The 14,467-nt window shown below is 43.7% G+C and overlaps 2 protein-coding genes across 3 annotated transcripts; both read left to right on the forward strand.

The window, feature by feature from the left end:
• The first annotated feature begins 520 nt into the window (after nucleotides 1-520).
• Nucleotides 521-7,443, forward strand: p2rx7 (purinergic receptor P2X, ligand-gated ion channel, 7). 2 transcript variants are annotated; one of them, XM_055040018.1, is made up of 13 exons: nucleotides 521-781; nucleotides 1,480-1,627; nucleotides 1,707-1,778; nucleotides 2,213-2,285; nucleotides 2,515-2,611; nucleotides 3,119-3,199; nucleotides 3,380-3,515; nucleotides 4,419-4,555; nucleotides 4,663-4,753; nucleotides 5,338-5,403; nucleotides 5,621-5,725; nucleotides 5,804-5,911; nucleotides 6,384-7,443. In XM_055040018.1, exons 1-13 carry the CDS (start codon nucleotides 660-662, stop codon nucleotides 6,882-6,884), a joined length of 1,737 nt encoding a protein of 578 aa, XP_054895993.1. In that variant the 5' UTR covers nucleotides 521-659; the 3' UTR covers nucleotides 6,885-7,443. The 2 variants fall into 2 exon arrangements, with proteins under 2 accessions (XP_054895993.1, XP_054895992.1); XM_055040017.1 differs by having other exon boundaries at nucleotides 599-781; nucleotides 3,383-3,515.
• A 2,717-nt stretch (nucleotides 7,444-10,160) lies between these two features.
• LOC129366266 (probable G-protein coupled receptor 21) lies at nucleotides 10,161-13,763 on the forward strand. Its single transcript, XM_055040012.1, has one exon. It carries the CDS (start codon nucleotides 11,001-11,003, stop codon nucleotides 12,060-12,062), a length of 1,062 nt encoding a protein of 353 aa, XP_054895987.1. The 5' UTR covers nucleotides 10,161-11,000; the 3' UTR covers nucleotides 12,063-13,763.
• The last annotated feature ends 704 nt before the right edge of the window (nucleotides 13,764-14,467 follow it).

Genomic DNA, 14,467 nt, shown 5'->3' on the forward strand with positions numbered 1-14,467 from the left:
TGATCATAATCTGAAAGCTTCTAAAGTTCCTACAATTGAAAATAATCTGTTCTTAATCCTTTAGCTTATTATTTTTATTATTTTCATTATTTGTAAACACTAAATTAATCCGAAATGCTGCTGCTATCTTGTATTTCGTTTAAAAATCTTGTTTTTGCGTTTGTAGATGTTTTCTAACGTGCATCTGATTCCAGGTGCTGAAGAGCACAAAATGAGTTAAAGATCTGTACAATACCGCCATCTAGTGGCCATTAAAATTGGTGCAATACCGCCATCTAGTGGCCATTAAAATCGGTGTGGAGGAGAATAAGAAATACATGACAGATACAAAATTATGAATTTACAGAAAAACAGAAAGCATCATTTGATTTAAACTAATAATTCAACTAAAAAGTTGATTTCTTTCTTGGTAATTAATTATTTCAACCTGTGAATGAAGTATTTCATCAACCATTAATTTAAAATTTTAGTGAAACCATTTTTCAGAGCTATCATCATAAATAGTTGCTCTATTGGGGCGATTTGATCAGGATGTGGTTGAAGACGCTGCAGCAGCTGTGAGGATCCGCAGCTGGACATGTGACCCGGTCCACACAGGAAGACGAGTCACCGCGGTTCCTCCTGCAGAACTCAGCCGCCTCTCCGTCACTCCTCTCGGCATGCCTCGCTGCGACCCGCTCGGTCTCTGTCAGTACCAAACCAACAAGCTGGTCCGGATCCAGAGCGTCCGGCTCGGTTCGCTCAAATGGAGCCTGAACGGGGCGATCCTGCTGTTTATCTGGTGAGAAGAAATATTCACACCCACGCATCTTCCCGCAGGAAGCAGCCGCACTTTCACTGGTTCCGTTATTCCATTTCCCTGCTGAACGGCTCTGAACCGAACCCTTAACTCCTGACCTGCTGCGTTTGTTCTGTTTATATTCATGTTTTTAAAAACCTTCATGTAAAAGAATCGGCTCGTTTTTCCCTGCAGGAAATTTGAGCAAATAGTTTTTCTGCACAGTTGGAGCTGAAATCATAGAAAAAGATGCAGAAACTTTTCAAATTATTAATGCAACTAATGATTAGCTGCATTAACTAATGCAAAATAAAATGTAGAAATGAAATTCAGCAAAATTAACTCTTAAATACACAGAATTTAGATATAAAACACAATTAAAAGTAAGTCTTAATTTTAATGAGTTCACTGATAAAAACTTTCACTGTTTACAGTTTTTACAGCTGAAACATTTAAAAGTTAATAGAAATAAACAGAAAATGGCTTCATGGTTTGAGATCTTTGCTTTGGTTTGTTTGGTTTTCTTCAGACATGGAGGTTTTGGATGATCATCTTTAAGCTTTTAATTCATTTGTGCAAACTTAAGTCATGCTGCCAGGGAGCAGTTTTTCCAAACAAACTTTTCTACTGCAGTCCTTTTTCCTTTTTTCTGGCATAAACCTTAATATTGAACGTGATTAAGATCTGTTCTGCGTTCTCAGCGTCATGATGCTGTGGAACAGGAAGTACCAGGAGTTTGACCTGGTGGTGAGCTCCGTGACCGCCAAGGTGAAAGGTGTGGCTCAGACTCACCTGACGGGGGTCGGGGACGTGCTGTGGGACGTGGCTGACTACAGCAGCTCCTCTCAGGTGGGAAACTCATCATCTGTCCAGAAATGGAAATATTGTTGAGGAAAAAATTGAAAGCTGTTTCTTCTTCCCTTTTCAGGACAGAAACTCCTTCTTTGTGGTGACCAACGTTATTATAACGAAGAATCAGAAGCAGGGAAAATGTGCAGAGGTGCTTAAAATATTAACTTTAAATGTTTTTGTTTTCTGTTGTTTTATGTCAATTAACTTTCAGCAACAAGGCGGCTGCAAATGCTTCACATGACGAAAACAAAAAACTATTTCCAAAACCAAAATATCACATTACAGCAGCAAAATAAAGAGAAATGATGAAAACTTTACAAAAATGGATTTTTAACCCTGATCTAAAGGAAGTCAGTGTTTCAGCAGTTTCTTAGTTTTCTGGAACTTTGTTCCAGATTAGAGGAACATAAAAACTGAGTGTTGTGTAAAAACTTTTAAAACAATCAAAAAGTCTAGAAACCTGCAGAACAAAATCACTTTAAAGGATTAAAAACACTTTATAAATAAACTTTAATTACTGATTTAAAGTTTTCAGCACTGTAATAAAAAATAAAGTCCTGATGAAGCCCGTTTGTCTCCCAGGTTCCCTCTAAAGGCCGGCTGTGTCAGTCGGATCGGGACTGTGAGAAAGGAGCCTGGGACCAGCAGAGTCACGGTAAACCCACTGGTTTCACTGAACGCCTGCAGAACCAGTTCACAAACTGGATCCAGTTTCAGAGAATCATCCTCAGTGTTGCTCGTCCTGCAGCTGCTTCAGTCACTAAACACAGAATCTGTATTAATCCTCCTCTGAATGAACCAGTTCCAGCTGCAGCTCAGTTTGTTTCGGCTGCGCTGCAGGAATCTTTCTGCTGTAACAAACTCAGGACGTTTCTGTCCTGCAGGGATTCAGACGGGATCCTGCGTCAGGTTCGATGTGATGAAGAAAACCTGCGAAGTTTCTGCTTGGTGTCCGATTGAAACCCAGACGAACCCCACAAGGTCACCAACTGTTTCTATTTAAGTTTTTTTATATAAAAAACTATTCATCTGTGTTTACCTCATATATATATTCGGTTGAGAATGTCGTTTTGGTTGCACAATAGCTCTGTTTCTATTAAGTAGGGATTCCTTTTGAAATCACACATGAATATGTTTGTTCACATTAGAAAAATCTTACTAAACTTCATCCTCCAACTACTTCCTGTCATCTGCTTCTTCATTTCCGTCAGTAGTAACTTCTGGTTGTTGATCATGTGATGCAAATAAAAGTGATTCTGTTGCAGTTTTGTGAAATAAATCAATTTCACAAAACAACATTTCATCCTAGCACCAAAGTTTTTTATCATCAATGTTTTTTTAGATTGATGTTTCCATGAAGTGAATTTATTTTTGAAAGAAGCTCAGAAACTCTTCGGATGTGTAGATCAGGATGCAGGAACTGCTTTGGCTAAGATGACTCAAGACTTTTACAGTTTTTCATGTGATAATAAACATTTTTCTTGTCAGGCCTGCTCTGCTGGCAGCAGCTGAAAACTTCACCGTCCTCATCAAGAACAACATCAGATTTCCAGCCTTCAACTTCATCCGGTGAGACTCTGAAGTTTTCAGATCCACCAGACGCTGCGGGAGTTTTTCTGAACCTGGGAAAAAGATTTTAAATACAGATTATGCACAGCAAACGTTCACTGGGAATAAAGAACGTGAAGAAATGTTTGTTGGGTTAAATTCAGCCGTTTCCTGACTGAAGTCTCTGACTCTGTTTGGCAGCAGAAACATCCTCCCTCAGATGAACGACGCCTACCTGAGGAGCTGCCACAGAGGCAACGACTCGCTCTGCCCCATCTTCAGAGTCGGAGACATGGTGCGAGAGGCCGGGGAGAAGTTCTCCGACATGGCCGTGGAGGTAGGGGCGCTCTGCAGGAACCTCCGTTCTGTTTCCCTGGTTGGACCTCTGCTTGTCCTGAGAGAAATGAAACTGGTTATAAAAATAAAAACAGGAAGCAGCAGTTTGTGAGGCGAATGGCAGCGAACGTTTAAAGGTTCATGATGATGTTTTCTCATTTTCTCTCTCTACTAAAATGGGTTTTATTCACCAACTGAAGAAAAATCATTTCTCCCATCAATAAGTTTTAAACGTCTTTTAAAAACCGACTTGCAGGAGCTGAATGTTTATTAACTCATTTTATGCTGAGTGAAAAAACCTTTAACATCGACTCAAAACACTTTGACCGTTCAAAGTGACGACGTCTCCAAAAAGTAATAAAGTGAAGCATGGTGGTGGCAGTAGGATGCTCTGGGCTGCTTCAGGATGACTTTACACAACAAATGGAAAAACTTTAGGAGAAAATCCATGAAGAAAAAGAACAGAAATGATGGGGAGTGGACTAGTTAAAGTTTGAACTTGAATCCCATTAAAATGACCATAAACCAGCAAATCATCCAGAAAATCAGAAAATCCCTCCAGTGTTTAATTTAAACTATTTTCAAAAGATACTGGAGTCAAATTCTCCCACAGTGATGGAAAATATTCACTAATTAATAAATAACTGAAATCATCTTTTGAAAACATAAAATCTGTAAAGAATGAAATGTATTATTTTACAGAACTAAACATGGCTCAATCATTTTTTAACTTCAGTTACTTTGGATTTAAATGCAGCATATTTTCCTTCATCCTGTAGATAAACATTACATGTTTGTGCTTCATGCAGAAAAGCCTGAGAATCAACAGCAAATATTAAAAATATTAAATTAGAAACGTCCAGGAGTCCTGGTGGTTAAGCGTTATTTCCCCTGTTGGCCACAGGGGGGCGTCATCGGCATTCAGATCAAATGGGAATGCAACCTGGACCGGCTGATGCAGCACTGCCTCCCCAGGTACTCCTTCAGACGGCTGGATGAGAGAGAGAGCAACAGGACGCTTTACCCCGGACTCAACTTCAGGTGAAGGTCAACCTTTCACCTGGGTCGCCATGGAAACCAGGACAGTAAACAGATCGACCTCCAGGAGATTCGATGGAAAAAAACAAAACTTGTTCTGGTTTTCTCAGGTTTGCGAAGTACAACGTGGTGAACGGCGTTGAGGAGCGAACGCTCTACAAAGCCTTCGGGATCAGATTCGATGTCATGGTGTTTGGTCAGGTTAGTCTTCCGTATCTCTGATCTTTAACCTGAAGTTCCTGCTTTGGGTCTTTGGTTTGGAAAAGGAGACGCTGGGTTTAAAGGACTGACAGGATAGAAGGGCAGGAACAGCCTGGAATCACATTTTGAATCACTGATAAGGAAATAATGTACTGGATTCCTGCAACATTTAAAGAGTCATAATCCTGCCAACAATGTGCCACAAAATGGCAAGAATTAAACCAACCAACCTCAGGAGGAGATTCTGGTCCAACTGAATCCTCATCTTTCAGTCCAACTTTCTTCATATCCTCAAGTTTCTCACCCTGCAGGCGGTCCGTCACCTTTTCCTCTTTCTGCTCACAGACTTTTATTTTGTAGTTTCTAATGTCCGAGAGGATCATTAATGTTTAATTCTGATTCCTCCTTGTTCAAAGTAACATTTGTGATGTTTGGACTGTTTTACTCAACACAATTTCCTGACTTGCAGCTCCAGATGTTTTCTTGTTCTGATTGGTGGTCAGGCGATTTTATTGAGAACTCCTGGCCTCCGTGTTTCTGAATGTCTCTGGAGATGACAGCTCAGCGTTGGGTTTGTGTTTCAGGCGGGGAAGTTCAGCTTCATTCAGCTCATCGTCTACATCGGGTCGACGCTGTCGTACTTCGCTCTGGTGAGGAGCGGCACCCGGTCACACATCTACTGACCACCGAGACATTTCACACCGACATGTTCACTGACTAGAGAAAGGCCTGTAATTCATTTCCTGAACACTAGATGTCACTAAAGGCTCAACATTTTTGTATCTTAGACAGTTTGGAGATGATGTCCAGGTTCTGGTTCTGGTATAAAGTCAGTCATTTTCTCCAGTCTGTGTTTTAAATTCCCAGACGACGTTGTTGATCGACTGGCTGCTGGAAACCAGCTGCTACTCTGCAGACGTCGGACAGAACTACTCTGAGAGGACGGTGGAGTCGGTCCGGGACGCGCAGCAGGTGAGGACGCCAGCCGCTGTTGTTTGGCAAAGCGATCGGTACCAGAAGTCCGTCATCTCTGCTCTGACTGTGTTGCAGTGCATCCTCTGCGTGTCGTACGTCGATGAAGAGAAGCTCCGGCTGGTCAAGAGGTCGCGCAAGAAGAGTCTCCAAAACATAAAACCCATGTCAGTTCTGCCGCGCAAGGTAAAGCAGGTTCTGTGAGAAACCAGAGCAGAACCGGTCCAAACCTGCATGAACCAACGTGCAGCTGCTGCAGTTTCAGGATTTCCACTGTTCACACAGTTTTAATACGTTTCACTTCAATCATGTTCAGCTGAACTTTGATGGTGATTAGAAAATAATGTACATCTTAGATCTAAAAACCAAAACAGACTCAAACCACGATGATGTCATAAAACATCAGAAACTTGTTCAGGTTTTTCCATCAGTCATTGCAGCAGGACAGCAGAGCTGGAACTGGACTCAAAGAGCAGAACAAACAAATGTATTTTTCTACATCTGTAGAACCAGAGCAGAGAAATGACTTTGCTCCGGTTCGTTGCGGCTCATTTCCACTGAGCCGTTTGGTGCCGGTAAACTTTTCATGCTCAGGTATTCCAGGTTTCCAGTTGTTCATAATCTGAGTTTGATTCCTGAAGTCTTTCTGTCCCCTCAGGAGGACTCGGGACACCTGAGAGCCGCTCTCTGTCTCCTGCAGCCGGACCTCAACGTGGACGCTCAGCCTCCCCAGGACCAGAACTCGACCCCTGACCCCAAGCGGCGCCAGCCCGGCTGGTGTAAATGCGGCTGCTGCAGTTCCTCTACCCTCCCCCAGGAGGAGCTGTGCTGCAGGCGGAGCGACGGCGCCTGCATCGCCTCGTCTCCTGCGTTCAGGCGGCTGGTGTTGGACCGCTCGCTGCTGCAGGCCGTCCTGCTCTACCAGGACCCTCTGTCGCCCCCTGCTGGCGGGGCGCAGCGCGCCGCCCTGCGTCACTGCGCCTACAGGCAATTCATCAGCTGGAGGTTCGGGGTTCCTCCTGCCGACTCCCACCCGGTCATCCCCCGCTGCTGCGTGCAGAAGATCAGGGACGAATATCCGAGTCCAGACGGACGCTACAGCGGCTTCACGCCGGTCAGAACCGGCTCTGACCCGACCCGACCCAACGGGCAGCTCTGAAACAGACTCCTGCTACTAACAGCTTTTTGTTATTCTGAGATACTAAAAGAAATGAGTAAAGTTTGTTCAGTTTGGTGAAACAAAAAGCAAATGAATCATTTTCTCTGACATGGTTTGGGATGTCAGAGCTTTGAGGTTCTGGTTCTTTTTCTGCTTTCTGGACTTTGGTGGCTTTTTTGTCAAATTCAATTTAAAACAGACTTTATTGATCCAAAGGGAAATTAAAGAATTTGAGACAATTTATCAGTTTTAATCTGAATCTTTGGCTTCAATTCACATTTAGTCACAAATCAGTTTGAAATATTCCTGCAATATAAATAAAAACGTCCAAAGTCCAGAATATTATTCTTTTTACTGCCGTTTCAAAGCAGCTCCTCTTAATTTTCACTGAGTTTTTCTTTCTACTAAAACAATTAAAATTAAAAGCCTAGATGTGTTTTTAAAACAAACATGAAGCCTCTAATGTCTCTGAAAGGGAGATTTTGTTTATTTAAATATGATTATTACATTTTGAATTCAGTCTTTTTGCAGTTTAAATTAAAAACTCATTTACACCTTTCATCTCTCCTGGTTTCTCAGATCAAACATTATTTCCACCTTTGAATTGAGACTGAGAGCAGAATAAATATTTAAATATTTGAAGTTAAGATGAATATTTTGCTGATTTTGAGGCTCAAGAAACGGAAGGAGACAAGTGACTGGAGTTCCCAGTCTGGCCACCAGAGGGCGTCAGTGGTGCCAGTAAGTACAGAGTGAAATGTTACAGACAGTAACTGGAGCATCTGACAGACAGTGACTCTTTAAGGCGGCGTTAGTCACCAGGCGTGTTTTTGAAAAGTCATTTAAAAGATTTTGAAACTATTTTTAATTTGGATCTCCAGGTTCAGTTTGAGTCTAAAATCAGTCAAATCTGGTTTCTTCCAGTCAGAGCATCACTGACCGGGTTGTAAAATGTCATTTCTTTCTTTCATGCATAAATCCTTCTGGCTTTTCCTCTTTTCTGTTTTTAGCTCCACGGTTACAGAGTGGCCTGAAGGAGCTCCCGGTGGAATTGAATAAACTTTAAGCACATGTTCACATGGTTGGGTGGGGGAGTTCCTGGTGCCACAGTCAATTAAGAGTTGGTTCCTGTCTGCACAACTAATAAATGACTGAACAAACCGTCAGCTGAAGCTCAGCTGCAGGAGGATGCAGCCTGTTGCTGCCTCTGCAGCAGAGAGGAAGTTAAACCAGCACGTCTGATTCGTTTCTGCTGCATGAAGAGCATGAAGAGCTACATGAAACACTGCAAACCCTGTGAAATGGCTGAGGATCCAACTTCCTTTTGTTTTCACTAAGCTGTGGAGTAAAGAGTTGATCTGTAACTCTGCAGGATGTTTGCTGTGTGGGGAAACCGTCACAGAACACAGATGAGTGATGCAAACTTCAAAACAAAAGCAACAGAAAACAAAACAGAAATTCAAATAAAAATAAACTAATAAACCAAAACTCAAATCCTGCAAATATCAACAACATATGAAACGCTGCAAACTTGATCCATAAAGCAGAAGTCCTCCAGACCACCAGGGGGAGTCAACAACCAAATCAAACAGGATGTCATGATTTGAAAGGATGTTCAGAAGAAGAAGAACCAAATAGTTGCAGATTTAAGCACAACAACTATTTGGTTGAAAAACAGAATAAAACCTTCATTTTTATCAGGTTGGTTTCTTTTCACTCGTCTCATCTGGTTTGAATGACCAGAGAAAACCGTCCTTCTCCTTCTCGCCGTTTCTCGTTTGGCTTCATTTCTCCAGTCAAACTATTGGATGCATCAAGCAGAGCTGCTGTTACTGAACTTCTCCTTCTGAACAAGATCAGATTTAAACAGGAGTTATAAGAAAGTTTTTCTTTTAGAGTTGAGTGAACTGGGCTATTCTAAAGTTTTTGGGATGTAAATACTGGTTATTTTTCCTGAGACTCATCATATCATTGTGCAAAGATCATTCAACTGTTGTTGAAATATCTGAATATGGACGGACTGCAGGAGGAGGATCTGTTATTATTGTCTGTATTTTAGTCGTCTTTGTTCAGTGATGGTGGATTTCATCATGTTGCTGCTGAGTCTGTTTGCGTTGGAGGTTTTCCAACCAGGTTTGTTCTGTTGCCACGCAGAGAATCAGAAGATATTTCAGCTTTTATGAAGTTTCCTTTCTTTCCGTTTGGTGGATCAGAAAACAGAGCGAGCTCTGTGTGTGTTTCATGTTCAGCTGGAGTGTTGATGAGCTCATAAACCCTCGTTTTAACGCTGCTGGTTTAATGCCTGTGTGTGTGTGTGTGTGTGTGTGTGTGTGTGTGTGTGGAGGCTCTGAGCCTGTCCACCTCCAGGCTGCAGAGGATCTGGTGGAGGTGAAACCATCCTGAGGTCTGGTCACAAAACACGATGCTGCTGATCCAAACCAGGCTGATCCAAACCAGGCTGATCCAAACCAGACTGATCCAAACCAGTCTGATCCAAACCAGTCTGATCCAAACCAGTCTGATCCAAACCAGACTGATCCAAACCAGACTGATCCAAACCAGACTGATCCAAACCAGGCTGATCCAAACCAGACTGATCCAAACCAGTCTGATCCAAACCAGACTGATCCAAACCAGACTGATCCAAACCAGACTGATCCAAACCACTGAGCACATGAGGCATCGATGACCTTTAAGCTGGAAGAATAAAGAAGGAACAAAACAGTTGAGATCCAACGATGAACCAGCCAAACATCTGACTGTCAGCCATGCAGGACAGGAACGTGAAGCGGCGTCATTGTTGACATGTTGCTATGGAGGCAGTTTGTTGCTATGGAGGCAGTTTGTTGCTATGGAGGCAGTTTGTTGCTATGGAGGCAGTTTGTTGCTATGGAGGCAGTTTGTTGCTATGGAGGCAGTTTGTTGCTATGGAGGCAGTTTGTGGTGAAGCTCCTCGGGTTTCTCCTGGTTCACAGCTTCGTTGTCCGACTGCAGGCTGAGCGTCTGGAACCTGCATCTTCCTGAAGTTACAGTTTAGCTAATGTCGGGAAAAACAGCCGTTTGAAAACCTCCAGATTGTGACGTCATAAATCAGCTGGCACTGCATGTTCCCTGGCAACCCAAGGAGAGCTCCAGCATGTTTGGTCAGCTGGTTTTACTGCCGCACAATGGCAGCTGGAAAACAAAATGATCCAGAAACCACTTGCTCCATTTTTATTGGTTGTGCAGGAGGCCCCACTTCTGCTTTTCAAAGAAGTACAGTAAAGTAATCACACATTTGTTTGCAGCCATTTTCACATGTCAGTGTAAACGTTGAGTTTGGGGGCAGCAGCAGGATTTAAAGTGACAGGATGCCCTAAAACAGCTGAAAATACAAAACTGAGACCAAAATCTCATCATCTAAATGATTTTTATCTGAGAAAAATGTCATGAAGATGTTTCAGAGCCCATTGAGCCATCCTGACATGTTCATTAGCTTTAACACCTGGAATCACTGGAAGCATTTCTCTAAGAAAGCAGGAAACCATGGAGAGGAGGAGGGACTGACTGTGAGGAGGAGGAGGAGGATGAAGAGGGAGATAAGAAGCAGGGGGAGGAGAGGAGAGAGGCATTGTGGGACCATCGTTATCCAGCAGCAGCAGCTGCTCCTCTCCCTCCATGCCGGGACCCTGCAGCCGGAACGCCGGCCGTCTTTCTTTTGTCTGGAGCCGGTTTGAGGAAAAGCGCGGCGTGTTTGGAGTGTTTCTATTTTCCGGCAGCAGATGAAGGAAGGTGTCTGGACGGCTGAGCGCAGCGAGACCTCAGGATCTGAGCGCCGGGTGATGAGAGGAAGACGAGGAGCTGCTCTGCAGCATCACTCTTCCTCCTGATTGTCTCCCCGCCTGCAGCAGCTGCAGCAGCAGCTGCAGCAGCAGTGCAGTCTGGCTGCATTATGAGTCTGAGGGTAACCGCCGCTGCAGGCCAGGCGGCCGCTGAGGGGGGCGGAGGGACATGCTGACTGAAGGACAATGACCTGGCTTTGTTTTCTGAGCTGCAAGCAGACCAGCATGTTGAGGATTTAAAGGGACGCAGTCTGAACATGGGATGACCGCTGAGTGGCGCTGAACCCGACCCAACATGAACTCCTCCTCCAGTCCGAACCAGAGCGGCTCTCCTTTGTTCTGCCTGCTGGGAGCGGTGGGTTACTCCCCCAGCCTGGACACCTGCCTGCTGGAGGTGGTCATCATCCTCTTCCTCGCTGTGCTCATCATCGCCGGGAACCTGCTGGTGATCTTCGTCTTCCACTGCGCGCCGCTGCTGCACCACCACAGCACCGGACACTTCATCCAGACCATGGCCTGCGCCGACCTGCTGGTGGGCGTCAGCTGCCTGGTTCCGTCTCTGTCCCTGCTGCGCTGCCTGCCGGGCCTGAACCAGCAGCTCGCCTGCAAGGCCTTTGGCTACGCCGTTTCTGTGCTGAAGAGCGTCTCCATGGCGTCGCTGGCGTGCATCAGCGTGGACCGCTACATCGCCATCACCCGCCCGCTGTCCTACGCCACGCTGGTGACGCCGTGCCGGCTGCGCGCGTGCATCGTCCTCATCTGGGTTTACTCCGCCCTCGTCTTCCTGCCGTCCTTCCTGGGCTGGGGGAAGCCCGGCTACCATGGCGACGTCTTTCAGTGGTGCGCCGAGTCGTGGAGAACCAACGCGACGTTCAGCTCCTTCATCGTGGCGCTGCTGTACGCGCCGGCGGCGCTCACGGTCTGCTTCACATATGGCAGCATCTTCCGGATCTGCCGGCAGCACATCCGGGAGATCAGCCAGCGCCACGCCCGCTTCGGCGCGCAGGCCACGCCCACCAGGGGCGAGCGCTGCGACGGCTGCACGGACAAGCGCTACGCCATGGTGCTGTTCCGCATCACCAGCGTCTTCTACGTGCTCTGGATGCCCTACATCCTCTACTTCCTGCTGGAGAGCGCCGGGCTGTACCGCCACATGGTGGCGTCGTTTCTCACCACGTGGCTCGCCATCAGCAACAGCTTCTGCAACTGCCTCATCTACAGCCTGTCCAACAGCGTGTTCAGGAGAGGCCTGGGCAGCCTGCTGCAGCCGCTGCTGCCCGCCTGCCTCGGCTGCGCAGACGGCAGGAAGGCCCCGCCCCCCGGCAGCCTGCGCACCGACACGCGATGCCACGTCTGACGCGCTGCAGCCGCGGATCGGCGGAGGGTTGGAGACGCGCCTGCAGGACCTCAGAGAGGCGTCTGCGCTGATGCCTGCTGGTCCTTCTGACATGAAGTGGAAACTGCAGTAAAGTGACTCCAAACTGCATGAGAAATATCAAGGCGTGAATTCAGAGAATCAAATAAACTCTTAAAGTCCAGCAAATGCAAAAAGTTTTTTAAAACAGTTTATTGTCTCGTTTTTCTGTTTGGGGTCAGGAGAAGAAACAACTTCAGAGTGAATTTCTTCTTTCTTATGCTGGATTTTTGATAAACTTCCTGTTTCATTCTGCTAATATTTCAACCGTCTTCTATTGATGTTGAGTTTATTTTGGCAATATTTCAACTTTTTTGTCATATGACTTTATTTTTGTAAAAGATCATCTTTTTTTTAGCCTGACCTTTATATTTTGTTAGTTAACTTGAATTCAAAGTCCAAATAAATAGAAGCAACAAAATACAAGATGGCCACCTGACATATGGAGACTCAAGGAGGTGATTGGTGGAAAAAAATCCATATTTTGCAAAGCTGTGATGAAGTGATGGGAAGCTGCTGATGGCTGCAGGGAGGATGCAGTGGAAGCTCCAGATGTGGAGGATCTGAGTGAGAATCTGATCTGAATCCATCAGATTCATGGAAAATGTTGATTCATGAATCAGCTCAGCTCTCTGGCCTGCAGCGTTTCTCCACCTGCACAACAAGGAGACAGACGGTTTATTTAGCGTTTCGTCAGCAGAGCTGCAGCCTGGATCTGTTTTCTGTTTGAAGCAGAAAATGTTTTACTGGTTTTGACTAAATGCAAAAAAAAAAAGATCCTGATTCATGTCAGGCCTGGATCTGATCTGAGGTTTTGGCTCTTTTACTAATTTTTTCTTCTTAAAGGTTTGATGTGCTTCTCTCAGCATTATGGAGAGTCTGACAGTAACTGCACCTTTTCAATATTTAAAACTAAACTATGTGCTAAAACATTTTAAAACAAATGAATGAAAAAATTGTTCCTGTTGTGGCTAATTTTAGATCAAATATTGCTCTAATCTTGACTATTGTGGCTGTCATAATGTATCTAAAACAAAACGTGTTGAATCTTTTATGTCTGTGCAGCTTTTGATCCCCTCATAAAACTGATCAGTTTATCATGTTTTGAAGTTAATCCAGTAAAAAAGCAGCAGATCATTTTAATAATCAGGTTTTCAGCTGCATTTATCGCACTGATTGTCACGTTTCTCTGTTTCTAAACTGACTGCAGACAGAAACTGAACGAAGTTTCGTCCAGCTCCGTTTTACGGCTCAGACTTTCACTCTGGCAGCTTCCTGTAACTTTTTACTGTTTTAGAATGTAAAACATGGTTTTCTTAAAAAAGAGATGCTGCTCCTCCAGAAGTTTTTACAACCAGAAATAAATTGAAGAGCCAAGAAAAATGGAGGATCATGACTTTATAACTAACATTATTATTCTAGAAACATTTTTCAGATTTGTATCATATATTATCACTTTATTACAGATTATTAAATCTGTGTCACCTGATGGCAAAACGTTTCACATTGTCAGAGGCCTGCGTCTGTTTGACCTCCTGGAGGTCAAGAACCTGAAGCTCAACAGCAAAATATCACATTTACACTGTAAAAAACCTTGTCAAAAATAATAGGAATGTTGTAATAAAGTATTACTTTGATGTTTTATATCATGAGTGGCACCAAGAAATGAAACCGAACAGCAAAGTTTGATTCTTCCACACAAGAAAACCAGTTTCAATCCTTCAGCTCGCCGGCTAACAGTTTGTAGCAACAGGTGGGGGAGGGACAGCAGCGTTCTTTGATTCTTTTCATCAGATCCTGATATTTTATCTGGGATTTCTTTAAATGGAAGTTAAACTACAGAAATGAGATTAAAATTTTCATTTATTAAACTTAGTACTGAAATCTCACGATTCAATAAAGCGTTTAGTTTTTGAGTCTGAAACGGTTTATAAAAGCAGAAAAGCATCAAAATATTGTAAACATCATAAGATAATCACAAAGTCTGGTTTTAAAACCATTAGACATAAAATTCTGAGTTTCTGCTTCTGATTTTGAAGTTTTTGCTCAAAGACCAGAGAAAAAAATAATAAAAAAAATAATAAACTGAAAAGTGAAAGTTTTATTAAAGGTTTTATTAAAGATTTTATTGAAGGTTTTTCACCTTACTGTGGGTTTTATGTGAGAGAAATTTAACCATAAACTGTTTTAAAGGTGAAGCTTCATCTATTTTTATTGATCTGAGAAACATTTTTTATTATTGTGGATCAACAGGAAGAGTTGATTTAAAGAGCTTTAAATGTTTAAACTTTCCTCTCTGAGTTTTTCCTCCGTCTCTGTAAAAACCTTCATGAACTGCGTTTCACTTA

The sequence above is a fragment of the Poeciliopsis prolifica genome, unplaced genomic scaffold, assembly GCF_027474105.1.
Source record: "Poeciliopsis prolifica strain line A6 unplaced genomic scaffold, Auburn_PproV2 SCAFFOLD014, whole genome shotgun sequence".
In the NCBI taxonomy this organism is placed as follows: Eukaryota; Metazoa; Chordata; class Actinopteri; order Cyprinodontiformes; family Poeciliidae; genus Poeciliopsis; species Poeciliopsis prolifica.